Source organism: Zootoca vivipara, chromosome 15 (genome assembly GCF_963506605.1).
Source record: "Zootoca vivipara chromosome 15, rZooViv1.1, whole genome shotgun sequence".
Classification (NCBI taxonomy): domain Eukaryota; kingdom Metazoa; phylum Chordata; class Lepidosauria; order Squamata; family Lacertidae; genus Zootoca; species Zootoca vivipara.
The window spans coordinates 43,679,305-43,706,961 of NC_083290.1; the positions used below are offsets into that span (position 1 = coordinate 43,679,305).

At 46.1% G+C, this 27,657-nt stretch overlaps 2 protein-coding genes across 5 annotated transcripts in view; both read right to left on the minus strand.

Moving 5' to 3' along the window:
- Window positions 1–1,327, minus strand: part of CCAR2 (cell cycle and apoptosis regulator 2) — a 32,852-nt gene extending 31,525 nt beyond the window's left edge. For all 3 annotated transcript variants that reach the window (XR_009558586.1, XM_035139690.2, XM_060283031.1), the window contains exons 1-3: window positions 1,209–1,327; window positions 682–815; window positions 427–509 (exon numbers count right to left, since the gene is read on the minus strand). Coding sequence is in view for 2 of the 3 variants with exons in the window: in XM_035139690.2 (XP_034995581.2) it covers window positions 427–493 (67 nt within the window). In the remaining variant the exon portion in view is untranslated. The remainder of the gene's footprint in view (window positions 1–426; window positions 510–681; window positions 816–1,208) is intronic.
- Window positions 1,328–4,078: 2,751 nt separating this feature from the next.
- Window positions 4,079–24,813, minus strand: C15H8orf58 (chromosome 15 C8orf58 homolog). 2 transcript variants are annotated; one of them, XM_035140093.2, is made up of 7 exons: window positions 24,666–24,813; window positions 12,649–13,322; window positions 11,368–11,529; window positions 10,059–10,227; window positions 7,929–8,041; window positions 6,073–6,188; window positions 4,079–5,282 (listed from the first exon to the last, which is right to left on the minus strand). In XM_035140093.2, the coding sequence occupies exons 1-7, from the start codon at window positions 24,715–24,717 to the stop codon at window positions 5,180–5,182; spliced, it is 1,389 nt and encodes a 462-aa protein (XP_034995984.2). In that variant the 5' UTR covers window positions 24,718–24,813; the 3' UTR covers window positions 4,079–5,179. The 2 variants fall into 2 exon arrangements, with proteins under 2 accessions (XP_034995984.2, XP_060139065.1); XM_060283082.1 differs by lacking the exon at window positions 24,666–24,813 and adding an exon at window positions 24,169–24,658.
- Window positions 24,814–27,657: the final 2,844 nt, after the last annotated feature.

Genomic DNA, 27,657 nt, shown 5'->3' on the forward strand with positions numbered 1-27,657 from the left:
TTATGTACAATTTCATTAATTAGGCAGATGGCACTTAGCAAAAATTTTAATGTGTTCATTTCATTACAACCATGAGATTAGCTCCTTACTATTCCCATTAAGATTCAAAAGATTAGAGTAAACGAAGTGTGGTGACAAGGATGAGACTAAAGCACCCATAGCCAAGAACTGAACAGAAGTACGGTAATGCTCATATTTTTGTATGCTGATTTTCTATCAAATACGCACACAGAGCACAGAGCATTAACAAAAACCAGTAAAGCAGTAAATCTCTTTCCCTCTAAAGAATTAAAAAAACAAACCCACCACATATCCCTCATGAAGAAGGGTTTAAAGAAGAATCGGAAATACCACCCACTCAGCATGGCCTAAACAACAGCATGGATAGATCAGAGGCAAACTTTACAACATCCTTATCCGACTAACCTGAGAACGACCTGGCTCCCTGAAGATTGCTGGCTCTCAGCTGCTTCTGACGCTTGAACTGTGCCATTTTGAAGTGTTCTTTTCTATAATAATGTAATGAGAGAGACACAAAGGTTACAGAGAGATCCCACATGCAAACCAGCACAATGGATGTGGGGAAAGAGTTGGACCCTTTCAGCTGTCAGAACCACACTGACAAGCCAGCCATGCTCTGCCAAAACTTCCCCCAAGACCTACAGCTGCTCAGTGACTCACCCTGCCAGATTTCCACAGCAAGGGGAACACTGTGGCTCTCACTCCCCCAGACCCAGCCAGCCCTGCAAGCAGCAACCAGGGTTCCTTCGGCGGCACCCAAATTCCTATTCAGCAGCAAAGCAGCTCATCTTCGGCTAGAAGGAGGAAAAAACAGGCAGAGTTAAGCAGGGAGAGAGAACTACAATCGGAGAGGAGGCAGATGAACAAAACCCGGACAGGGCCAGGAAAGAGGAAGGGGGGCAGGGGGAGGCGAATGCGCTGAAACTTTTTGAGAGGCAGGGGCCAAAAAGATTCCAACTGCACCGGCCTACTCTGCAGGGCTGCGGGGAGGCTTCACCGCCCCCGTTTCCCAAGGTGCCTGGTGTGGCCTCTGCTAACGGACACTCGAGGAGGCAGGCGGCTCCGAGAGGTTTCTCCGCCTCTTCCCCTTCTTCGCCGGGCTGGGCGACGGGGAGGCACCAAAGGGCCGTTGGCCGACCGAACGCTCCTGGTCCGGGGAGGCCTGGCCGGAGCGGGCTCGCACCTACCTGAGGGCGAGGATGAGCCGTAGGGAAGGGGGGCGCGGGGGAAGGAGCCCGGCTGCGACGCCAGGGACAAAGGAACCCGGAAGCTCCGCCCGGATGTGCGCCTCAACGGAAACGCCTCCCGCGCGCCAGCCCTCCCCTCCCCGCCTCCGAGGCCCCGGAAGTGCTTCTGCACGGAGTGAAGCTCTACCCGGAAATGGTTGTGCTCCTTGGAGAGGGGGCGGAAGAGAGGGCGGTAGCCGCTGCTGGCTCATCGAAAAAAGAATGGACGCTCGCGCTCTTTCCTTCAGAGTTCCGCGATGTCGTTTGTGGGCGTATCTCCCTTGGAGGGGATTCTGGCGGCGGAAGAGGCGCCGCGAGGCCGCCGCCCTCGAGGGGTCGCACGCGGGGAGAGAGGGGTCAGCGGGCTCACAGCAGCGGACTGCACGGCAGGGCTGTGGTTTGCCGCATCCCAGCGACACGGGTCTCTCATGGCGGGGACGCGGAGCCTCAGAAAGGAGACGCGGCCATGAGGAGCTGCGCTGCTTCTCCGTCTTTGCTTCCGGGGGCGTTGGGGGGGGGAGGCGGCGGGACCCTTCCCCACAACGGCAACCAGGGTGTTCCCGGGTCCCTTCGTCCTGCTCCTGCCGGAGGATGGCGCTACCGTGCGCGAGGCGCCCGACCGGCGCTGCCTTGGCAGAGTCCGCAGGGCCAGCGCTGCCCGGAGGCCGACCGGGGCAGAGACCTCTAGAGAGGGGGAGCAGCAGTTCTATGCAGACTCTTTCCGTTCTGCCTTAATAGATTCCTGATCATGTTTCACCTTAATCATTTCTACATCTATTTTTGAAAATTGAAGTTGGCAACAGATGTGTGAAAGTAGTCTAGGCTAGGGCACAAAATAGCCTGGCAACAGCACTATGTACAGTCAAGTGAAAGCTCTTCACAAGCATTGTCAAATTATAAACAAGGCTTCACCTGCATCAACACTCCAAGATGAGTCAGTATTATTATTCCCATATAGCAGATGGAAGGGCTGGGGCTGCGAGAGCGTGGCTTTCCTAATTTGTAGCTTAGTGTCTTGGGCCGCATTCCTATCATAACTTACCTAGGAATAAGTCCCATCAAACTCAATAGGATTTACTTCTGGATAGACATGTAGGATTGCACTGTTAGCCATTACTCTTCACCAGGGGCAGGCAGACTTCATTCAGGTTTGCAGGAACTTTTTTCTTTTTACTACACCCCAAGATCCATTATGTGCGTAATTAAGAATTAAACCATTCTGAACTCAGGAATTTGTATGGAGAAACATACGAACTTAGCTCACAGTCCTTCCACACACAAATCTGCTCCTGATTACCACACACACCTTCCTTTCAACAGTATAATTTGGGTGTCGGGAATCATTTGTTTGCCAACTGGGAGTCAGAAAAGTGCAACCAAAATGATAAAAGGGATGCAGCAGCTAACTCCCCCATATTGCAGCATTTGGAACTTCTTAGTTTAGAGAAAAGGCAATTGAGAGGATATTACAGAAGTACAGTATATTAAATTATGCACAGATTGGGAAAAGTGGGTAAAGCTTTTCTCCTGCTCTCATAACACTAGAACTCCAGTGACATCCAATGAAGCCGAATGTTAGAGAATTCAGGACAGACAAAAGAAAGGACTTCTTCACACAGCACATGCAAATACCTTCAGGCAGAGCAGAGAGAAAACCCTGCCTGACACCCTATAATCATCACCAGTCGGTAGAGATGGATGGATCAATGGCCTGGCTAAGTGTAAGGCAGCTTCCTATGTTCCCAACCAATTTTACATAATTGCTACAGGGAGGCTGCAGCCCTTTATTACCTTGATCAAACGTCACCCACTCTATACGTTGATGTAACTCAAGACTTCCTTGCTCTTCCTTGCTTTTAACGACACAGCAGGGGGCTACGGACAGAGTCTGTACAACAGGCACCAGATGCCCAGTGCTTTTGTTTGGGGAAAAGCCTTTGATCTATCGCCAAATCTAACTCTGTTCTTCCTCTCCAAGCTGTACACAGGAGGGCAAATCCAACAAGCCATGATGTTTATTGTTACATCAAAGGGAAAGCAGTGGGGGAGGGAAAAGGAAGAGAAGAAAACAGTTAAGTGCAAAGATCCTTCTCTAGTGAAACCCCAAATTTAGGGGGGGGCACTTGTTTGCTGCCAACAAATCACAAAGAACTTCTAAAGTAAAAGTCCTCGCTGAATCCTGTTCAAGGCATTCAGCAACTAATAAATTAGTAAATAAATAATAAGGTAGAAGAGAACAGAACTAAATGCAGCTTCTCTGATTTCTCCTAAATTTCTGCTAGGTTGTAATTTGATCTCACAATACACTTAGGAAACTGCCATATACAGTAGTACCTCGGGTTACAAACTTAATCCGTTCCAGGGGTCCATTTGTAGCCCAAAACCATTCTTAACATGAGGCGTGCTTCCTGCTGCCGTCACGCCGCAAGGAGCATTACTTCCGGGTTAGCGGAGCTCGTTACCCAAAGCATTCTTAAGGAGGGTGGTATGTAACATGAGGTTCCACTGTACAAGGTCAATCCATTGGTCCATCTAGCTCAGGATCATCTGCACTGACTGGCAGCAGCTCTCCAGGCCAGGTTTTCCAGGCAGGAGTCTTCAAGCCCTTCTTGGTGGGATTCATGGAAGTATCTGTTTGGCCCTGTGGAACAGGATGGTGAGCTAGATGGACCCAAAGTCTCATCTGGCAAGGCTCTCCTTATGTTCTCACAACATGCTACGCATGCAGGGAATTCCTCCATACACACCCCATGGAGGTCCTTTCAGATATGCAATGTTCCCCACCCCAGGCTGAAGTGGCACACTCCACTGCATTCTATTGAACTTTCAGATAACTTTCTTCCAACATAATTTCAAAGGCAGAATGTAAAAAAGTCTGCAAATAGTTTTATTTTCCTCATTTTTATATAACTTGTGAATATATCAATTTCCATCTATATACACATACATGTGTGACCATTAGGCCATATAAATATATACAGGGCATATGTGAAGTTGCTGTATATAGCACATACAAAAAGATGTGGAGTGTCAGTCATTTGTTTAATAAGGCAAATCATAATTAAAGGCAGGGCCAATAAGTTATTTCACATTCTGCCATGCAGGGATTTCCTAGTGGAGATGAGGAGGTCTATCCTCTCCCCTCTGAGCCATCGTCCTCACCTAGCAACTACTCACGTGAGATTTTATGCCCACACTCCTAATCAATGAGATGGCAGCCTCAATGAGTTGGCAATTATGGGAAAGGATCTTTCTAACGCCAAATATGGTGATGTTTTTGGTGGTGTGTATGAGACAGACCTAAAACCTGTTTTCTCCAGAGGACCAGCCTCAGGGAGATCTGTCCCAAAGACAGTGTATAAAAATAAAAAGAAGGGCAGGCTAAAGAAAATGAGGCTATGTGCCAATATAAAACTGGCTCTCTGTAGACTGGTTTGTAAATAGAGACCCAACACGATACAATATATGTGCTGATACAAATCATGGTTAATTTATACCAGGTCCCCTCCTAACTATGGTTTACAAAGCCCATGCTGATGCATAGTTTACGTTACTGCAGTGGTGCATATGTAATGTGAAAACAATAAAACACAACAGAAGGGGTAAATTACAAGAGGAGGAAGGATTTGCTCACAAGGCTGGGCTTCCAATTTGCAGACTGTGGCTTGCAGTGAGCGGTTATGTTTCCACTTGGTTGGAAAGGTTTCATAGTAGAGAATCATTTTGCTAGGTGGGGGCTTTTGTGTGTCCATTCTTTATCTGAAAGTCTCTTCTCTCTTCCGCTGGAGGGGGATTCAAATCTCACCACCCTCACAAAGTGGGTGGAGCATTTCGGCTCCCGATAAGCTCACAGGGAAGGGAAGAACAGTCCATGTGCATGACAGCACTGACGGGGCCCCCAGACCTGCCATACCTCCAAGAGAACCTGTGGCTCACCGCATGGAAAGGTGTTTCGATCTGTGCTTTTTTGCCCCCAGAGTGGGCAGGAAACGCCACCTGGGTTGGGATTCTTCTTTGTCCAATATGGTATATGTTCTGTAAGGAAAATAAAAAGGGATGAGGGAGATCAGATAGGAGACTCCAAGTGGGAGGCACCCACTCAATAGGTTGCTTGCAACACAGGTTGCTACAATATCCAACTTGCCTGGCATTAGTAAAGTTTCTTTCCCTATGCATGAGGAAGCTGGAAATCGGAGCTCCACTTTAACAAACACATTTTCTCAAGGTAATATGTAAGATCTACTGGAAGACTGGACTCATGCTCAATGCCACTACACCAAGTCTGACTCTGAGGAATCCCCAATGGTACACTCCAAAAGAGGCAAAGTGTGTGATGTTGTGTTTTTACTATTTTTTCTTGGGAGCCCAGAGTGGCTGGGGCAACTGTTGGGGGTATTTGGTCATTCATTTTCAGAACAATGTCTTCGTGAGTTTCTGCATTTAAGATGAAACTGACTGTGAAGCTGGATTTTTTTACACAGGTTCAAAGATAAGACAGTGAAGTCATGGACATGCGCAGTACGTTATGTGAGTGTGACTAAAGAGAGACTTTTGGTTTTGATCTGCTGAGAGGATGCAAGCAAACATTAAGCTTAATGACAGGCAATAAAGTAATCTGTGTAGAACAATTGTGTGTTGGTCATCAATGAAGACTAGGGTCCAATTTCCTCATGCTTCATTGCTGACTGTATTTCAACTCTGTTAAAAGTCTGGTCAGAAGTGTGCCGGGCAAATCTGTTTATAGCAGCTTTCACGCCATAAACAGCCACAGCAACCCAGTCAGATGGGTGGCATATAAATTTTTTAATCATCATCATCATCTTACCTACACTGCCTGCTGCTGGGGGCAGGCTCGCCAGATGGGATTGGTTCATTGGCCCACACAGATTTCCTCGTAATCCTGCTGATCAGCCCTTTGACTTTGCCCCAGTGAGAGTGGTCCTAAGAGAAAGAGAACACAATGTGGAGAGACTGGGTCTTTCCCAGGGTACATGAAGTTTATACCAGCCATAATCACAACATCGCAGAAATGAAACAAACAGCCAGGAATCTTTGATCCCTTCTTTGCCATTTTACTGAAGAATGTGTTATTCTTGTGTCTACACCCAAGAGGATTATAGCTCACCTGTGGGTGACCTGAGTGCTACCCAGTTGGTGCTGAGCATAATGAGGACAGACCTCAGAGAACACGGGGTTAGTGTCACTTATGAGCAAACTAATTTGCATTAAAATCTTTTATGTCACCCTGTTGTACTTAACTTGACCAAACTCAGGGTAGATCTTTCCACGTTTACAATGTATAAGTTGAGGGGGATTGTTGCCCTTCCAACTGCTTTCCACCTGCTCCCCAGCAAAATTTAGCTCAAATTTATTTTAAACTTCCAACTTATAAAAACAATATACTATGGCAGTGTACAATAAAATCATCAAAATAATATAACATTTAACAAACAAAAACAAATGACCAACACTGAATCAAACCGATTTTCTAAAAATGCCTGGCAAAAAATTGCTTTTTTTAGAAGCCAATGACATAATTTTGTAGCTGACATTGAAAGGAATGGCATTCCATTGAAAGAGGCATGGAAGGGCAAGAACAGCAACTGCTTTCCGCAGCATTGGGAAGTTCTGTTGGGGTGGGGTGTGTGGCACATGTTCCATTTCTCCTAGTCATCCATTTTTCAAAGGAAGGTGGTGGCCACCCTCATGGTAAACTCTTGCTGATTTTTTTAAAGAATGGAACCATGGAATAGTGTTCCCCACCTTCTCATAGATCAAGTTACCATAGAATATGATTGTAGTTTATTCATACAAAAAAATTATACCATAGTACTTAGAAGTACAGTGGTACCTCGACTTACAAATGACTAGACAACCGAATTTTTCGTCTTATAAATTGGGGTAATGGCCGTGCGCTTACAAATGTCTCGACATCCGGGGGGGGGGGGGGAAATGCGGCGGTTTTAGATAGGGATTTTTTGACTTACGAATTTTTAGATAGGGTTACGAATTTTTCCATTTCCAATGCATTCCTATGGGAAATCGCGTTTCCAATGGTGTTTTTCGACTTACGAAGGTCCCTTCGGAACAGATTAAATTCGTAAGTCGAGGCACCACTGTACTGTACAACAAAGATTTTTAAGTAAAATGATGTGGCATTGCTTATATTATTTCTGACACATTTCTATCTTGCCTCGGAGGAGCTCAAGGTGGCAGACACGGTTCTCTCTCTCTCTCTCTCCCCCCCCCCCCCATTTTTAAATTTAGGTCTCAATCCTGTGAAGTAGATTAAGCCATTCACACATCCATGTAAGTGGCTCAAGATTGCCCAGTGAATTTCATGGCGGAGTGAGGATTCAAACTGAGGTCTCCCCAGTGGAAATTCAGCACTCTAACCCAGAGACACAATACAACACTGAGCCAACACAATGCCTTCCAGATGTTGCTGGACTCCATCACCCATCCTACCCCTGACCCCTGACCCTGGGGCTGATGGACTCACAGAGTCCACCAACATCTGGAGGGCACCACCTTGGCTACCCATGCTCTAGACTAGAGTCTAAACACTATACCACACTGCCTCTTTGTGCCATCAGTCACACCTCTCCAGATTTAATTCAAATCCTACACATGGGAAGTTTTTTGCCTAATGGAACACCTCACCCCACACGGCAGACCTACCTTGAGCTTCATGCCTGGTGGCAATGTGTGTGAGCCCCCATCTAGCTGATCCAGCAAACTGGGAGAGCTGGCAGAGTGGGCTGTTGACTTCTGAGGGCAACCAGCCTTGTTCCCTATGGCAACAGAAGTGTATGTTAGCCCAACACAATCAGATCATAAGAACATAAGAATAGCCCTGCTGGAGCCGACCAAAGGCCCATCTAGTCCAACATCCTGTTTTTAATTTATTTATTACATTTATATGTAATAAATTTGTAATAAATATGTAAATATATGTAATAAATATGTAATAAAGTTATATGTAATAAATATGTAATAAAGTTATATGTAATAAATATATGGGACACAGATGGCGCTGTGGTCTAAACCACAGAGCCTAGGGCTTGCGGATCAGAAGGTTCGATTCCCCGTGACAGGGTGAGCTCCCTTTGCTCGGTCCCAGCTCCTGCCAACCTAGCAGTTCGAAAGCAACTCAAAGTGCAAGTAGATAAATAGGTACTGCTCCGATGGGAAAGTAAACAGCGTTTCTGGTTCACCAGAAGTGGCTTAGTCATGCTGGCCACATGACCCAAAAGCTGTCTGCGGACAAACGCCGGCTCCCTCGCCAGTAAAGCGAGATGAGTGCCGCAACCCAAGAGTCATTCGCGACTGGACTTAACAGTCAGGGGTCCCCTTTACCTTTACCTATTACATTTATATCCCCACCTTTCCTCCAAGGAGCTCAAGGTGGCAGATATGGTTCTTTTCCTTCCTCTTTTAGCCTCACAACAGCCCTGTGAGGGAGGTTAGGCCAAGAGACTAGGAGTAGCCTATGGTCATCCAGTGGTCCAACCCTCTAACCCAGGGGTTGTCAACCTGGTCCCTACCGCCCACTAGTGGGCGTTTCAGGATTCTAGGTGGGCGGTAGGGAATTCTATGGCACAAGCTGAATCCTCCTTCCATCAAGCATTGGTGGGCGGTAAGGAAACTTTACCATCAAGAAAGATGAATTAGTTGGCTGGAGACAGAAAAAGGTTGACTACCCCTGCTCTAACCACTACATCACACTGGAACCATAATTTAACTGTGGACTCTGCTCTCTTCATGAGCCGTGTGTGCTAAAACGACTGCCTGAATCAAGGTACAGTCTCATTTGAGAACGCAATTAACCAGAAGGTGGAATCTTGTTTCCTTCTGTCCATTTGGCTTGTTGCCAATTTTCCTCCATGTCTAAATTTATTCTATTTTCTCAGATAGGCATCTCCCAAGAGCATGTTCCTAAATGTAACACCTAAATAGCTCCACACATTTTTGTTCTTGATGACAGTTCTAAATGTTGTACAGTGTGACAGATCACTTTTGTTATGTGTATTAAATTTCCAATAAAAAAACTGAAGGACCTGAAAATCTGTTTATACTTATTCTAATGATATGTATGTATGTAGCCAACTGCTGCCTTATACAAGGCTTTTATATGTTATTCTCACTTTTATGGTTTTATTTGCAATATGCCTAATAAAGGTTTGATAAGTAGAATAAGTTAATTGCAACTTTGAAGCTACCCAGATCAACTGGTATTATATCCCTTTGCTACATTGCAATTCCACTGCTACATTGATGGATTTTATGAAGCAATGCATTTTTAGGAACAGAAACAGCTTCACATACACAAAAAGGTAGCAACAGAAAATTTCTTGGAATTTTCTGAGAAGTTTCTGCTCCACATCACAACTTTCAACCTTTTTCAAACAAATAGTTTCAAACAAACAAAAGGATAGTTCAGTGTTATCAAACTCCAGCTGTAAATTACCTCAGATTAATAAGAATTACTTAACATATACCCACAAGAGAAAAAAGTGACTATCAATGTTGGTAGTCTTATGTTAAAGCCCTGACATTTTCATAACTTATTTAAAAAGCTATCAACAATATTCTTAGAAAACAATTGAACCTGAATCCAGAATGTTTTGTTAACATTTCTAAAGGGGGAAAAGGTCTAAAGATAAGAATCCTATTTGTCATGTGAGCACAGTAGATGAGTATGTTGCCTCAGTGCTGCAAACGCTTGCATGCTCTTGCGAAGATACTCTGGTACTTGGGATCAGGGCCAATGGCTTGCCTTGCCTTTAAACCAAGAGTAAAACAGCTCACCCAGGTTACGGGCTGGGCTCCTCCGTAGCGCACGCGTGTCCGAGGCAGAGCGGGCCCGGAAGTGGTGGGATTTGAGATGCTCCTCTTCTTCCATGGCTGCTGGATCCTCAGCCTGCATTTCAAGTGTCATCAGCCCGGGGACATCTGGCACATCTTCAGAAAAGCCTTCCTGTCAGACAAAATGGTATCAGTTGAAGAAAAACAGGTCGGGAGGGGGGCACATTTCAGGTTCAACAGTTGAAATGGGGCTAAGATGAAAGAATGTGGAGATTAATGAACCCAGGACTATGGATCCAACTGCAAAAGAGTCAGGCTGGTTGAGTGCATAGCTATGACCTGTGAGAACAAATCCCCTATAGACACAAGGCTTGCCAAGTCCCCTTGGGCCTGCCTCTCTCAGCCTACCTCACAGGGTCGTTGGAGGAGGAAAATGGGAGGGGGGAATCATGAATGTTGCTCTCTGCTTCTTATAAGTGATTTAAAAGGAAGTAAATAAAATGAGCCCTTCCTGTTCACAGAGTGTGTTTGTGAATGCTGCTGATTGGTGATGTTGGTTTTCAATATGCATAGGGTAATTTGCATTAGAAAATTTTCAGTTAAGCATCAGAAAATGTTGTGAGATAATAGAAAAAGATCTAATTTTTAATTGCTTGTATTTGGTATATACCGTGTTTCTCTGAAAATAAGACACTGTCTTATATTTATTTTTCCTCAAAAAAACACACTATGGCTTATTTTCAGGGGGTGTCTTATTTTTTTCCTCCTCCTCCTCCTCCTCCTCCTGCCGCAGCCGGCATTCCTGTTGCGCCTATCACAATGTCTTATTTTTGGGGTATGGCTTATATTCCTTGAATGCTTAAAAATCCTGCTATGGCTTATTTACGTCTTAAAATAGGGGAAACAGCATATATATATATATATATATATATATATATATATATATATATATATACATACATACACACACACACACACACACACACACACACACACACACATCCACTACCAAACCAAACTTGCCTAATACTATATTTGCAATTGGCTCCTGTTCATTCTTGCTAATGAATGTATGAAACTAAAATTTTCCACAGAAAAATGTCTGCCACACATACTGCTGCTGACCCACTGACCAGTCAAGTCCAACACATGAAAGGAGCTCATCTCTGCCCACCACTATTTCCTGCCCCAATGTCTGTACTGCCTTCTCCTTCCTACAACAAATTTACTCAAAATCAGCATGAACTTGTTTCAATAACCCTCTAATAAACATGCTCAGGATGGCAGCCCTCAGTACCACCCTTTCTCTCACATTCTCAGATTCCTGGACTCGCACCCGGCACTCCATAATCTGCTGCTGATGCTGAAGTTGAAGGTTGGCTTGCTGCAGGTGGGCGATCTTCTCCAGCATCTGGCAAATATGCTCCAAGTACCGTAAGCCCTGCCCAGGCATGGTCAGCAAAGTCTCGTGCACCTAAGAAAGGAGCCATCAGGGATATGAGCTCACTTGCACATATACAGTAGACAGCAAACAGAGCCCCAGAGAGAAGCAGTCTAAAGTGGAGGAAGAGGCAAACGGCTCCCGAAACAGTCTAATGAATAGCCCTGCAGCATCATGCCAAAGGCTCATCTCACAGTAGCTGAACAGGTGCCTATGGGAAGCCTGCAAGCAGGACCTGGGCGAACAGCCACGCCCTCTGCATCTGATATTCAGGGGAATACTGCCTCCAATAGCAGAAGCAGAACATCGCTCTCATGAGTCACTGATATTCATATCCTCCATTAATGGGTCTCATCCTCTTTTGAATCCATCCAAGTTGCATCTTGTGGGAGTGAGTTCCATAGTTTAACTCTTGAAGTATGAATAAATACTTATTTTTGTCAGTCCTGGACCTCTCACCTAAGTTGAGTTAGCCGTTATGAGCGGGGAAGGGGAAACAAATATAGGATTTCCAAGATCTGCCTTAAGGAAACAGATGGTGCTGGCTCTGAACAGTTTGTGGTATCAAAATTTCACATTTATTACACCAGGATGGATTACTGGAACGCCAAGTAAGTTCTCGTGTCCCAGCACCTTCCTCCTAAAAACCGGGTCAGAAAAGTGTGTGTGCATGTTGTGTTGTGTTGTGTTATGTTATTAGAGGGAAAGGACCTTGCCACATTCCAGCAAGAGGCAATTATGCAAGGTATCGTCATCAGGTGGAATGGAGAGCATTTCCCATACGAAACTGCCCCACCTAGCTAGTGGGAGGAGAGATTGGGATACAGCAGGAGAGTATGCAAGCTTCCACAGAGTCCTGGGTCCCTAATACTCTGCCAGCCAGTCACAAAAGCCGCCTTTCCAGCCATCTATAGATCTGTTTCCCAGCACACGACCATTCCTTCTCCAAAGAGGAGACTAGCCTGGCAGAAATAAAAACCCACTGCAAAAGATCTTGGGGAGCCCACTGCAAAGGAACCCAGAAAAGGAAGAACAGCATTTGGCCAAACCATGCTTAAAACTGAAAAACCTGCTGCAAAGGATCCTGGGAAAGAGGACCTGTGCTTGGCTTGGCTTAAAACAGCAGAATAGTGCACCTTTCTCCCCTCTTACCTGTCCTTGTGGGCTCCATTCCTCTGGGGTGCTGTTGCCAGACAACATAGGAATCAATTCCCCTGCAGCAGCATCCACATTCTCGTCAATGCTCGCTGCCCGGTGCAAACAATAGGAATTCAGGCCCTCCAAGTCCACTGGGCTACAGGGCCTCTGACCCAGCTGCCTGGGGGATCGGCGAGGCAGATGGTGCTTCTGAGACCGCTGGACCACCTGGGCCAACTTCTTGCTGGCAGAGAGATTCCGGCAGTAGGCACGATCCTGGATGGGACCCAGGTCCTCCTGCTCTTCACCTTTGGGGCAGCCTTGGCAGGGAGCTGCAATGGAATGTAGTGGAGAGTCTTCCATCGAAGGCCGGAAGCCATCAAGACAGTCCAAAGAGAAGCTTTTCTCTGAGCCCTCCGTGCTGGAGGGAGAGTGATCATTGCTGGTCATTTCAACACCAGAATCCTCCGATTCAGATTTGAGGAACCTCCCGCTGACGGGCAAAAAGCCTAGCTGGTGGGGAATGGGTTCTGTTAGGGAGCCAGCCTCATCCAATCGATCCACCTGGCTGTTTATCTTGCCATCCAGCTCCAAGTCAAGGGGGCACTGGAGTTGAGGTTCCTGTAGACTCTCAAACATGCTGACTGAGGTCAACACCACGCAGTTCTCTATGGGGTTCCAGGTACTACCTGAGATTTAGAAGGGAAGCAGACATTGTTGAGACAGAGGCCAACCCTGTTCCACAGATCATGAAAAGCCCAACACCTGGATCCAGGTAAATATAGTGCCTTCCCAGCAGATAACTCCGCCCTGGCCACTCTCCTCCCCCCAAAGCTCCTTTGGACGAGGAAATGTGTGTGCTTGCAACATATGCATTCCAAGAATATTCCTCATGCACCTGAATCACGCTGGCTTTTGCTTCAGACAAGGGATGGGAGAGAAGGAGGAGCTGAAGACAGTGCTAAGGAAATAGAACTTGGGGGAACGGGTTCTGCACAAGGAATATTGCACAAGGACCATGAATGGTGTGTGCCACCACTGCCAAGACTTGCCCACCTGTCTTCATTCTCTCAGTGGGTCTGTTCAAAAAATTATGTAACTGGGGGCTACAAGAGAGGTCTTGTGCAAACTTTGTGACCCCAGCAACTTTCACACATTCTACTTAATTTGATGACAGAAATAAAGGTTTCTGCCAACCATCCTTGCGACAGGGATCCGTGTTCTTGCTCTTAGCCTGTAGAAGAAGGGCTGATAAATCTATGGCAGGGGTTGGCAACCTGCGGCCCACGGGGGCAGTTTAACCAGCCCACGAGCCACCCCCGAACCAAGCCGCCCACTTGGCGAGTCCCCGCGCGCTGTGCTAAACCAGCACGGCAACTCGCTTCCACAGCGCCGGAAATTGCACCTGCACATGCCCAGACGCCAGAAATCGCATGCGTGCACATGATCCGGCCCACAGAGAGATCTCCGCAGGACTTGACCGGCCCAGGCAGGTATAACATTGCTGACCCCTGATCTACGGCCTCTCCCTAATTTCACATGAGAGTGGGGAGAGCCAGAGGGAGGAAAAAACCCCTCTTCAAACATCACACTGTGTGCTAAAGGAGGTTATATAAAACAAATACTAAGCAGTTAGACAACACTTTCAGAGTGTTCACAGCCCCTCACAGACATTGTTTCAGTAATTTTTTCAAACAGCCCTCTAAGGCAGTGATTCCCAACCTTGTGCCTCCAGATGTTTTGGGACTACAACTCCCATCATCCCTAGCTAGCAAGACCAGTGGTCAGGAATGATGGGAATTGTAGTCCGAAAACAGCTGGAGGCACAAGGTTGGGAAACACTGCTCTAAGGTAGGCCAATATTATCTATAATTATTGTACCAAGGAGGCCTAGAGAACTCAGCTTGCCTAAGGTTATCCAACAAGCTCTTAGTAAACGGAGACATCTTAACCAGAGGCATCCCAGTTCACAGATCATTCCTTTTTACAATATGCTGGTGACACTCAGCTCTGCTTCTCAAGATCTGAATTGGAGAGACCAGTGTCTGGATGCCACGGTGGGATGGATTGGGGGGGGGGGATAAGTTTTGTTTGAATTGTGGCAAGTGGTCCTTGTTGCATATAAGTCCAGGCAATGGGGTTGTGACAATCTCTTTATTCACAGCAGACAAGTAAAAGACAAAGACCAGCTCCCAGCCTACTGCTCTATATATATGTAGCCAACTGGGCCAGCCTACAAACTGCAGGTGAAACTAATTAAACTAACTGAAACAGTCACTCCTAGCCTTAACTCCTTCCTGGCTACTCTGCTCCTGTGTTGTGCCTGCTATTCAATACACAACAGTTCTCTTTCCCAATAAATTGGTCCATTGCCTGAGTGGATGGGGATGACGAACACTCTCTGAAGCAGCAGGTACACAGCTTTGGGGTGGCTCCTGGATCCAGCTCTGCCACTGGAGCCCCAAGTGCCCCACTCTGAGTTACAACGGATTCAATTAATCCTCCTCATCATCATGGCGAGGAGTGCCTTTAGCAGACTTCTGCTGCTAAGACAAATGTGCCTGTTCCTGGACCGGAACAACTTAACAGGCACTGTTAACCACAAGGCTGCAATGCACTCTATGTGAGGCTTCCCTTGTGCTTGGTCCAGAAACTGCAGTTAGTGTAAAATGCTGCAGCATACTGTATTAGCTAAACAGGAGTGACAAGTCTTTGTGCCTGCACTCCAAGATTTGCACTAGCTGCCCATTTGCTACCAGACTGAGTTCAAGATGCACTTCTATAAGATCCACAAAACATCCGTTCTGTGCTTGTAAGTTGTTCCTTTAGTGCAGGATCACCTTCATCAGGCAGGTACCATCACTGAATCCTTTTAGACGTCTGCTGAAAACTGTTCTGTTTTGGCAAGCCTAACCAGACATAAGATTTGGTTGCATCTGTTCTTAGTTTTAAACTGTTTTAAGTATGTTTTTTCTTAACGCCGTTTTTTGTTAAAGAAGTGTTTGTCACCCTGGGCTCCTCTGGAGGTAGGGCAGGATAAAAGTTTCAAAAACAAATGCTCCTGTAACCATGCGAAGGGCTTCCATGCCTACTTTAGCCCTGCCAATGCTGCAGTGAGCCCTGGGAGATGCAGAGTACCAGAGTGACAGGTGCCTCATCCTTCCCCTCGCACCATCTCCACCCCCATACAGCTACAGTGGTACCTCGGGTTAAGAACCTAATTCATTCCGGAGGTCCGTTCTTAACCTGAAACTGTTCTTAACCTGAGGTACCACTTTAGCTAATGGGGCCTCCTACTGCCACCGCACAATTTCTGTTCTCATCCTGAAGCAAAGTTCTTAACCCGAGGTACTATTTCTGGGTTAGCAGAGTCTGTAACCTGAAGCGTCTGTAACCCGAGGTACCACTGTACTCTACTGTGGCCAGCAGAACTCCCATTTTTATCCCACAGGACAGTTGGGAGAGAAGGGTGGGCAAAAGGGCCAGCAAAGAAGGCAGTGCAATCTGTCTCCTGGGATTATTGGAGGCATTACAGGATCTTTAGCTTGCAATGTGGCAAACAGGTAAAGTTGGCATTTCAGTGGTACCAGGTTAAAAGACAAGGAAAGTGGGGGAAGCTGCACCTGCAAGAATTCCCTCTTCTGTGTAAACCACTTGGTAAGGTATTTTGAGTTTATCCAATGCTCATTCTAATCAAGAGTTGAAATTAGCGAACCTATGTTATACATGTCCATTAACGTCAATGGATTTACTCTGAGTAGGAACCCCACTGAATACAATCCTTTCTATTTCAGAATTAACTGATTAGTTTAATTTCTATTCCTCCTTTCCTGGAAAATAAAATCCTCAGCCACCCTACTACTAGTCTCCCTTCTAGGCACTGACAAGACCCAGACCTGCTTAACATCCATCCTCAAGGTGACTGCATTGCAGTTAGACAAGTTATGTTAATTGCATCATTGGAATGTTTGCTTCTGAGCTGCAGCTTCAGAAACAGGAGTTTCCTCCATCCATGCATGCAATTTAAGCCAAAAAAGGCAATTCCTAAGCCTTTGTGTTTACAATAACATTGATGGTTTTTATTTTTGACTCCCTTTACTGACTAGCACAAAGATAACTCTGGAGGTATCTCTTAACACTTGGTTTAAATAAATACCAAAGAATTTATATATCACAAATACAGCAAACATATGTGTCACATATGTGGTAACTGCTAAGATACACCTGCATTTCACATCCTTAAAGTGTCAAATAAAGTTTAGGTTTTATAACTCAGGATTGCATTTTTTTTATTTCCCCAAATTTCCATTTTAAAAAACTTGCATTTTTAAATACTAGTTTTCCATTTTTAACATTTATAGCATAGAATGAAATATATGCAGCAGAAAAAGGAAAAACCGAGGGATAACAACTGTGCAAAAAAGTGGTGGAGAATCTTTTTTGGCCTAAGGGCCAGGCAACCTTCTGGGGGCCACATGGTGATGACGGACTGCCTGGACCAGAGGCAAAAGCAGACAGAATAAAGAAAGTCAATTTTACCATAGCACAAGAGGCTCGTTTCTACACATACCCTTCTCTATCCACCATCCAGACAAGAAAAAGGCACCATCAGAGTTCAATAACACATTCTAGCCAAGCAAACATACTCAAAAAGGGTACGATCCACAGCAGTTCCTTGGCCTTGGTTAAGCATCCTAGTGAATTCCTGTCTGGACTGCTGCAGTGCACTCTGCATAGGGCTACCCTTGAAGATGGCCTTGAAGCTGCAGTTAGTGCAGAATGCAGCTGCCAGATTGGAGGGTGGGGCAGTGCAGTAGGACCATGTATTAGCAGTCCTGGAAGTGTGGCCCTGGATGCCAGCGAACTACCGGTACTGGGCCCCATCCAAGGTGCTAGTGCTAGCATGCAAAGTTGTAAACAGCCCAGGACCCAGGGATCTAAGGGACAGGCCTTACAATTGAAAGGGGAGATCCTGTTGTGATTCTGCTGCTGGGTGCTGCTCAGCTGGCACTGACCCATAACACAGCCATGTTGCTTTCTTGGTAGCAGTCCCTGCTTATGGAATGAAATCTATGAATATGAGTTGTGGGGGAATTTGGTTTGCTTTCAGAAGTTTCCAGAATTCTTTTTATATTCCATTCTTTTTTATCATTTTGCTGTTTGCTGCTTTGGGTTCCTTTAGGGTGGGAGAAAAATAAAGTACCAGTAAATAACTTTTAATTCCCTCTGCCAATCAAAACTTTAATTTCAGAGGCCTAATTTAGAAGAGAAAAGACAGTCTTTCTGTCGTGTTGCTGAAAAACTGGGAGCCAGAAACCTACTGCAGGTGGTCTGCCTGCCTTCAGTTTTGCAGGAGGCCCCTCCATTCCCTCTCCTTGCATTCCAGGTTGTGGAGTCACCCAGACCTATGGTGGGACACTTGAGTCAAAGTCATTATGACTTTTAGTACTAGTATTGTGCCATTCTTATCTAAATGAGCCACACAACAACCTAGGGCATTCCCAACAAGGAATCCTACATTTAATTTATTGGATTGTTATTGCACTAGCCAAAAACCATGGCAACATCCAAAGAAGGAAAAGGAAGGGGGGGACACAGCAGTTGCTACATATGTAGTAAAACCACCAAAATTTCTTATTACACAGAATAAAATGTAATTCTCAAATACAGTGTGCACATTAGATATCTGAGTCCCCTTTGCAATTGACCACTAGCCCATCCAGTTCTTTCTTCCTAATCTTCCTAGCAGCAGCCCAGGGTACAGAGAGTCTCCTTAGAAGTCACAGGGTCATTAGTATCACTCAGCAGCCATTTCACCCTCTCCGCCCTGGTTAGACTGGTTTCCAGCAAAGAATCCGGAACCAGGGGCCCAGAAACACAGGATCACTCCCTGGACTCTAGAAGCCTCTCTTGACTGGAACAAAGTGGCCTCAAACATGCAGGGTGAATCAGATATGGCAGGGGAGGCCAAAAAAGCCCTTTTTTGGATGGGGGTGGAGGCACAGTGGCAGTCTGGCACAGGAATTTAGACTTCTGCATCAAACTCACATTCTGTGAATAGAAATCAATTGAGTAAGATAATGAGCCAGAACCTATTCAAAGAATGTGTTGATTTTGTCAACTGTGCCCACAGGAGAGGAGTTTTTAGAGGACAGGATGTTTGAGCCAAGCTCTGGAATTATTGGAATTACATCGCTAACTGTACATGCACTGTACTGCAAAGAAATAAAAATGGGGGCCACAGAGCCCTATCCTCCCCAAGACAACGTGGCGTAGAATTCTGAAGGCTGCAACTGATTCCAGAATAAATACATTGAACTTTTTTTGGCCAGGTCCATGACCTGTGTGTTAATGGGGGGGGGGTTGGATTTTGGCTGGGCTCAGGAGCTCTCTCCCCTTTTGACTAGAAGCTGTCGTGGATGTTAAAATGCTTAAGTTAAGACCTCAGTCTCTAGGGTGACATCTCTATAGCAAGCACTCGTGCATCTACACCACCAGCACAGGTGAGCAGAGACTGTTTTGGGGTGCCAGGCAAAAACATCCTCTTTCTACCCAGGCTTAGGGTTTTTGATTGGAAAGGTAGTTCCTTGTTATGCCCATCTTTTAAGTGGGGAGTAGCCCGGGTAGAGTACAGAATAGGACTTGCTCCTTTAAAATATTGCCAGGTGAGCATTTCAGTTTTTGTGCATTGCTGCCTTTATCTGACGTTATTTTATTTTACTCTGCAAGTCACTCGGAGGTAACAATGACAGTTAAGTATTCCTTCCCAATCCACATGCACCAAGAGCTACCGTATTTTTCGGACCATACCACACACCTAGTTTTTAGAGGAGGAAAACCAGAAAAAAAAATTTCCTGGTTTTCCTCCTCTAAAAGGCTGGGAGGCGGCAGCAACAGCACCATTTCGGCCGCTTCTATCAACCCTCAGCTGCTGGCTACGGAGGCAGCACCAACCTGATTTCAGGCTGATGTTGCCTCCCCCCCTTGTCGCTGTGGGCGAAGGGGAAGGAGTGGGCAGCGGGAAAGTGGCGCTTTTCGCGCTGTCCGCTCCTCCCCCTTTGCCAACGACGACGAAGGGAGAGGAGCGGGCAGCGCGGAATCCGTTGCCTTCACTCCATAACATGCAGCGACTTTTCCCCTTCCGTTTTAGGAGGTGGAAAGTGTGTGTTATGGTCCGAAAAATACGGTAATTCTGCATGCAGCAACCTTCCTCTGGACACATCAGATGCAAGACCACAGGCAGAACGAAGGCCCCGGGGCTCAACCCACACCATTCCCAAGTACTGGCAGAAGGCGAGGGACACAGAAGAGAAACAAGGGGCCCATTTGTGTTCATCCCAGACTTGCCAAAGAGCCAAATTCCTTAACTAACTGAAACAATCATATATTATTTGTTCAAACCAGTTTCCTAAATTGACCCCCATGGGAGTCAGTGGGGTTTTGCAGGGGGTGGATAATGACCTAAAGGGCCTGGGGTGCAAAATAAGTTTATGAGGAATACTGCAGGAAACACAACAAGAATCAGGAACTACAAGCCACAGAAATAAAGGGCACGAGGCATGTACAGAAGACACATCACTTGCCAGGAGGAACCTCTGAATTTAACAATATGATTCCACATCCAGCAGCTTTCCATATTTTTTAAGTTGTTATGAATTCCAGTAAGGATGAGTGAGGAATAAATGTTGATTATATACTCATATTTACACTGCTAAAAATTTGGGTTGGAGTCAAGGATAGCTATACTATCTCATCAGTGGAGTCCATGAACTCACACCTTTGGGAAACCCGGATTTAAAACCTTCCTCCTCCAGCGCCTCTTATGTCCAGACACAGGCCTGCCCTCTAGTACTCTGCCCAGCACCTGGTGCCCCACCCCCACTATAAGGTAAAAGGTAAAGGGACCCCTGACCATTAGGTCCAGCCGTGACCGACTCTGGTGTTGCGGCGCTCATCTCGCGTTATTGGCCGAGGGAGCCGGCGTACAGCTTCCAGGTCATGTGGCCAGCATGACAAAGCCGCTTCTGGCAAACCAGAGCAGCACATGGAAATGCCGTTTACTGTAGCGGTTCCTATTTATCTACTTGCACTTTGATGTGCTTTTGAACTGCTAGGTGGGCAGGAGCTGGGACCGAGCAATGGGAGCTCACCCCATCGCGGGAATTCGAACCGCCAACCTTCTGATCAGCAAGCCCTAGGGCTCTGTGGTTTAACCCACAGCGCCACCCCCACACAATACAAACAAACAAATACGCCACATTGCATCGTGGAGGGAGTGGTAGGATCCTATGCAATGTCTGCTCCTTCAGGCCAACTCTCTCTCTCCTCCCAGACAAGCAGAGCCCAATAACGAAGATCCATCATTATTTCTTCCTCTCTTTTTCTGGCATTCTAAGAACATAAACACAAGCATATCTCCGTCTTTCATCAGCCTGGCTGGACTTTGCAGTTCCACTGAAGTGTGGAAGAATGCCCAGCCCCAGGAGGGCCCTGCAGGGAAACATCAGAGCTGTTTGCAGAGAATCTGCCATCGCCTTGCAATCTGAAACAATCATTTCAACCAGCAAAACCAGCACACCTCCATCAAGAGCTGTCAGCCCCACTGGTCCTGCTACAGAGACCTCCACTCTCCTGAGTCTGCCAAATGCTTGAGGTAGAAGGGCGGGGGCGGGGGGGGGGAGAAGCAGAGGAGGTACTGGAAGAAATGAGAGATGAACCCTTTGATCTACATGGTCTGAAGTCTCTCCAGGTGGAATGGATCCAAACCTTCACCTTCTCTCCTTCCAACTGTACCTATTTAGTAATACTGTACCAGTACCTGCTTTCTAAATAACAGTATTGGCAACTTGTGAGTAATGAAACCAAACTACACTGATCCATGAGGAAATTACATTAAACTTAAACAGACTTGGGCTCCCACTTATTCTGCATCCAGTGAGCTGGTTTGGAAAGCAGTGCAAACTCAACAAAAGTTTCTTAAGAAATACTGCTTCCGAATCCCAACCCCCTCTAGCTGTGCTTAAAGCCAGTCATGAGAATGCTGCCTTACTTCCAATATTTGGGAAATGGGATTGCTGAGTTTTGAAATTTGAAAAAGTGCACAGTTTTGAAATTTGCTACAGGGAAATGTGAGGTTTCTACAAATGTGCTTGGGAAGCAGAACCTTCCATTAACAAGGATAGGTGGTGGGATCCCACTCCCATCACCACAGATAGCTCAGCCGGTAGTAGAGCATAAGAGGCTTAATCTCAGGGTTTTTGCCGGGCAAAAAAATCCTGCATTACAAGGGGCTGAGCTAGATGACCCTGTTGGGCCCTTCCAACTTTATGATTGTATGATCTGATTCAATATAGGATGGTGATGGGAGTTGTAGCCCAGCTACGTCTGAAGAGTCACAAGTTCTCCATCCCTGCTGGGACACAATTATGGGCCAGTTCACACAAGTCAGTGTGGCATAGTGGTTAGACTAGGACTGAGGAAACCCAGGATCAAATGCCACCTCAGACATAAAGGCACTGGGTGGCAAAAGGCTACTCACCATACCTCACTGTGCTGTAGTGAGAATGAAATTGAAGAGCCATGTATTCCACCTTAAACTACTTGGTGAGAATCATAGAGTTGGAAGAGACCACAAGGGTCATCTAGTCCAACCCCCTGCCAAGCAGAAAACTCCATCAAAGCATTCCTGACAGATATGCATGGATAGCAGGCCCAGGACCTAGCCCAGCTTTACAGCAGATGGGTTCTGTCTCACAGAAACATTGCTAGGTCTAATGAGCTATTTTTCCATTCCTTGGAATGTATAATTCTTATCTGCAGACTGCAAAGAAATGGGACACTTAAGTGAGGTAGCCAATAAAGGTAGCAGATAGAGAAATACCATAGAAGGCCTACACTATATGCCTTTTCAACTGAAGACATTTTGTTCTAATGAGCTTTCCCATCCCAGCAGAATGAATGAATCTTCGCCATCAATCTATTCTGTATGGTTTTTGTTTAGTTTAGTTTAGACTATATTGTCTGTTTTTGTGTTTTGTTGTTTTTATTGTACATTACCTTGAGTCTATTGTTCACAACAATGGCCATCAATCATGAAAGTCTCTGATCTGAGCTTTTGCCAATGGCTGATCACAAGCTTTTCTCTACAGCCGTGAGGACTAGAAACTTGTATCAAAGTAAAGTTTCCAAATGTTGTGCAAGGCACAATATTCCACACTTGCATAATAAACTGGGACACATACCTGCAAACACCCAAGTTCTTTTCACAGAACAACAGTTCAAATGCTCCACAAATCTTTCTGTTGCTCAACCAGCTGAATTTCTGATTACGAATCTGTCATTTATGGAAAAGTGAGCAAAACTAATGGTTCAGCTCTGCTCATGGTTGAGCACAGAGAAACCAGTTCTGAAATGTACGTAGTTCTGCAAACTGGACAAGAAAGTAAATCTGCCACATTTAGTACACATTCAGACTTACTAAACAAATAAATGAACAACTTTAAGTACACTCAGAAGTACTATATTCAATGGTGATAACTCTGAAAAAAGTGAACACAGTCTAAATCATCCAGCACATCCATACACCCTCTTCTATGGATGGGCATTGCACCTCAACTTTTCTTAAATTTTCCAGTGTTGGCAGATTCAAGTCTAGGAGCCTACATGGAAGCAGTGAAGAAAAGGAATCTCTATTGCATTACTCCAATATCAATTTTTATTTATTTAAAATTGTATTAATCACATTCATACCCCATCTGTCCTCGAAGCAACTTAGGGTGATGTTCTTGGAGGTTATCCTGGTTTTTTCCCTAATAAACATGCAAAAGATGGTAGGCTGAAAAAACAGGAACTTTGACCCAGTCCCCCTTAGCTTTATGACTGAGTGGAAATTTGAACCCAAATCTCCCCAGTCCAGCATCCTACAGAAACTCTACCAATTAAACCAGGAAAGCTAAACAAACAACAGAAAGTTTTCCCCATCGCCTGGAGGGAAGCATTCAGGCACTGGAATGAAGCTCTTCTTCTCAGTCTGCTCCCCAGCTTGTATGTTGTCCTAACTTTCCCTCCCAGAAAATAACACACACATTTTGCAATGCCATTGTGTTTAAAAACAAGATAATCACATCCTAAATAAAAGAAAGACAAGGGACCAGGTGCCCAGGGCCAACTTCTTTCAAGGTCTCCTACATTTGTGTGCACACACAACTTTCTTTACCAAGGGCATTAAGTACATCTTTGAGCCTGTCTTGCAGAGTTATGCAAACTTGTGACTATCACAAATGTGACACAGAAAGAACACACCCGATTTAAGTGCCACCCCCAATATCTTAATATGCCTTTCTGTTTTTGGCATTGATGCTTCCAGCAATATAAATGCAAAACGAATTTTGTTAGGAAATATATGCAATCAATTTAAAATTTATAAACAGACTGCTGCTTTTCTGTTTATCAAAACTGCAGGACAGGCGACATTACTCTTAAAAGCCCTGGCACGTTCATCAGAGAAAAGCAAAAATACATCCTGTGCGTGTCTACCTTTATGTTCAATAAGTCTCAGAAGAAATACACTGAGGTCAGCATGCAATTCAACAGGCATTTGTTGTCCTTCGCACGTCCACTTGCGCTGGAATCCTATGCACACTAACGAGCGGTAAACCCCACGGAGCTCGGTAAGGCTTACTTTTGAGTAAGGATTCCTAAGACTGCATTGGTAAAGGCATTCACGAGCAGCATCGTACAAAACAGCAATCAAAAGCGAGACTAGAGGCTTTCTTTAAGATAACTCAGGAAGACAGCGTGAACGTGACGAAGGCAATTTACGCTTTTCAACGCCACGTGTGAAAACGCCTTGTGATAAACCTGTATGTGATAGGCAGCAGCACGAAAGCGGACCCTGAAGACTTGCTAGCGCGCACCTCGCTCGTCTTCCTCGCAGGAGCCGGTGCGGGGAGACCAGAATTAGCAATGCCGGCCCTTTGCGCGGGCCAAGCGAGGCGCAGCGCTTCCTTCCCGGGGGCCGCGCAGAAACCCACCTCCGCTGCCGAGAGGCGCCACCGAGAAGACGCGCCGCCGCCTTCGGAGCATCTCACTCGCAGGCGCGGAGCGGCCCCTGGCTGGCTCTTCCCCGCGGGCAGCAGCGTGGCCCGAGTCCGCCGCGCCAGGGATTTATACGGAGAGGGAGGACGCCGCTCACATGACGCCGCGAGGAAGGACCTCCCAGGGGCAGCCAGGGGGCGGGGGCACGAGGGTCTCGCCAAAGGCGCCGCCAGGATTGCTGCCTTTGGAAAAGCGAACCTCTTTTATTACGACAAAAGCTTTCGTGCACCAAAGCCCATCGTGCATCTGAAGATGAAGTGAACGGGAGTCCCCCGCCCCAAAGCCTCTACTCCCCCCCCCCCACAAAAAAATGTTGGCCTTCGTTTTATTTTAAAATTATTTATTTCTTTATTTGCAAAATAAGTACTGCCAACGTTAAGAAGAAAACAATGGACACCAAAAAACAACAATAATAAAATAATTATTACTGCATTTGTTAGTCACTTTAAGCGTCAGTAAAAGCTGATTTAAAAACAAATGTCCTGCTGCGGCGCCAGAGCAGCAACTGCGAGAGCGGGGCTAAAGCCGCTGCTGCGCGGCCGGGCAAAGGCTGAGCAGGACCACCGGGCTCCGGCGCTGTGAGCTGGGAGGGGGGGTGTCCAAGCGGCCGGCTGCTCGCCCCGCAGGCCGCGCCGCCTCGCATCTCCCGCGTCTCGCCCACCTCCTTCCACCCAGCAGGAGACTCGTGAGGCGCCTTCGGCAGAAAGTGCGGAGGGAGCGTGCGGCGGGCTTTCAGGTGCGGCTTTCTCTCGGAGCCCCCCCCATCCCCCACCCCCCGCAGAAGTTTCCCGCTCCGCTGCCTGACACCCCTCTCCCGTTTCTCCCGTGCAGGGAGGGGGCGGCAAAGGCACCTTTGCGCCACGGCGCTGGATGGGCTTAAGACGGCCCTGATAGATGATCTGTTGTCACCTTAACATCTGTTGTGGCCCCTCCCCTCCCGTGCCTTGGCCCCGCCCCTTGCCCCCCCCAGTTTTGATCCTGGGTACGCCCCAGCAAAGGGTGCTTATCAATGGCTGCTCTTCATCCTGGAGAGAAGTGACTAGTGGGGTGCAACAGGGTTCTGTCTTGGGCCCAATCTTATTCAACATCTTTATAAACGACTTGGATGATGGGCTTGAGGGCATCCTGAGCAAGTTTGCAGGTGAAACCAAATTGGGAGGGGTGGCTAATACCCCAGAGGACAGGATCACACTTCAAAATGACTTTAACAGATTAGACAGCTGGGCCAAAGCAAACAAGATGAATTTTAACAGGTATTACACTTGGGCAAAAAAGAAAGAAAGGCACAAATACAGGATGGGTGACACCTGGATTGAGAGCAGTACATGTGAAAAGGATCTAGGAGTCTTGGTCATGAGTCAACAGTGTGATGTAGCAGCTAAAAAATGCAATTCTGGGCTGCATCAATAGGAGTATAGCATCTAGATCAAGGGAAGTAATAGTACCATTGTATTCTGCTCTGGTCAGACCTCACCTGGAGTACTGTGTACAGTTCTGGGCACCACAGTTCAAGTAGGATACTGAAAAGCTGGAATGTGTCCAGAGGAGGGCAACCCAAATGGTCAAAGGCCTGGAAACGATGCCTTATGAGGAACAGCTTAGGGAGCTGGGCATGTTTAGCTTGGAGAAGAGAAGGTTAAGGGGTGATATGACAGCCATGTTCAAATATATAAAAGGATGTCATATAGAGGAGGGAGAAAGGTTGTTTTTTGCTGCTCCAGAGAAGCGGACATGGAGCAATGGATTCAAACTACAAGAAAGAAGATTCCACCTAAACATTAGGAAGAACTTCCTGACAGTAAGAGCTGTTTGACAGTGGAATTTGCTGCCAAGGAGTGTGGTGGAGTCTCCTTCTTTGGAGGTCTTTAAGCAGAGGCTTGACAGGCATTTGCCAGGAATGCTTTGTTGATGGAGTTTCCTGCTTGGCAGGGGGTTGGACTGGATGGCCCTTGTGGTCTCTTCCAACTCTATCATTCTATGATTCTATGAAATGCCTCCATTCTTCCTGGAAGTCACTAAGATTCTGTCAGGCCAATGGCCCATCTAGTCCAACATTCTGTTCAACTTGCCACTGCTTCTATTCTCTGTCTTGAATCTTCAGCATTCAGCTTAACCACATACCCATTAGTTTTAGTATTATGAGAGAGGGAGAAAACGTCTCTATCCACTTTCTACATATGATTTTGCAGAGTTTTATTGTGTCATCATCTTACTCGGCATTTCTCTAAACTAAGAATCCCCAGATGCTGTAAGCTTTCCTTACTTCCACCCCTTTGATCATTTTCATAGCCCTTTTCTGAACCTTTTCCAACATTACGATACCATTTTTGAAGTGAGGCAACCAGAATGGTACACAGTCTTCCAAATGTGGTTGCACCATAGATTTATATGATGACATTATGATAACGGAATATTTATTTTCAGTTCCTTTCCTAATGATCCCTAGCTCCTTTCACAGCTGCCGCACACCAGGTCAGCATCTTCACCAAGCTATCCACTACTAGGACCCCAAGATCACATTCCTAGTCAGCCACCTCCAGTTCAGTCTCTATGAATGTATATGTGAAATTTTTAAAAAATTGCCCTGATAAGCAGCACTTGACACTTGTTTACATTGAATTGCATTTGCTATTTTACTATCCATCATTGTGAATGGTTCCTGTTTCAGTAACAATGCATGCATAATGACTGCCTCAAGCAAACCATTTTGCTGATACCAGTCACTGGGCTTGATTGGATACAGCATCTTTCCTTCTGCTCCTCACCCCCACCCCACCCCCCTGTTGTTAAGGGTGCTGGGAACGGTAGCTCTGTTAGGGGTAAACAACATTTACCAGAATTCTTTAGGGCAGGGATGTCCAAAGTCCGTTTTGGGGGCCTAATCTGGCCTGCCGGTTGGTTTAATCTGGGATAGCGAAAAAGACAATC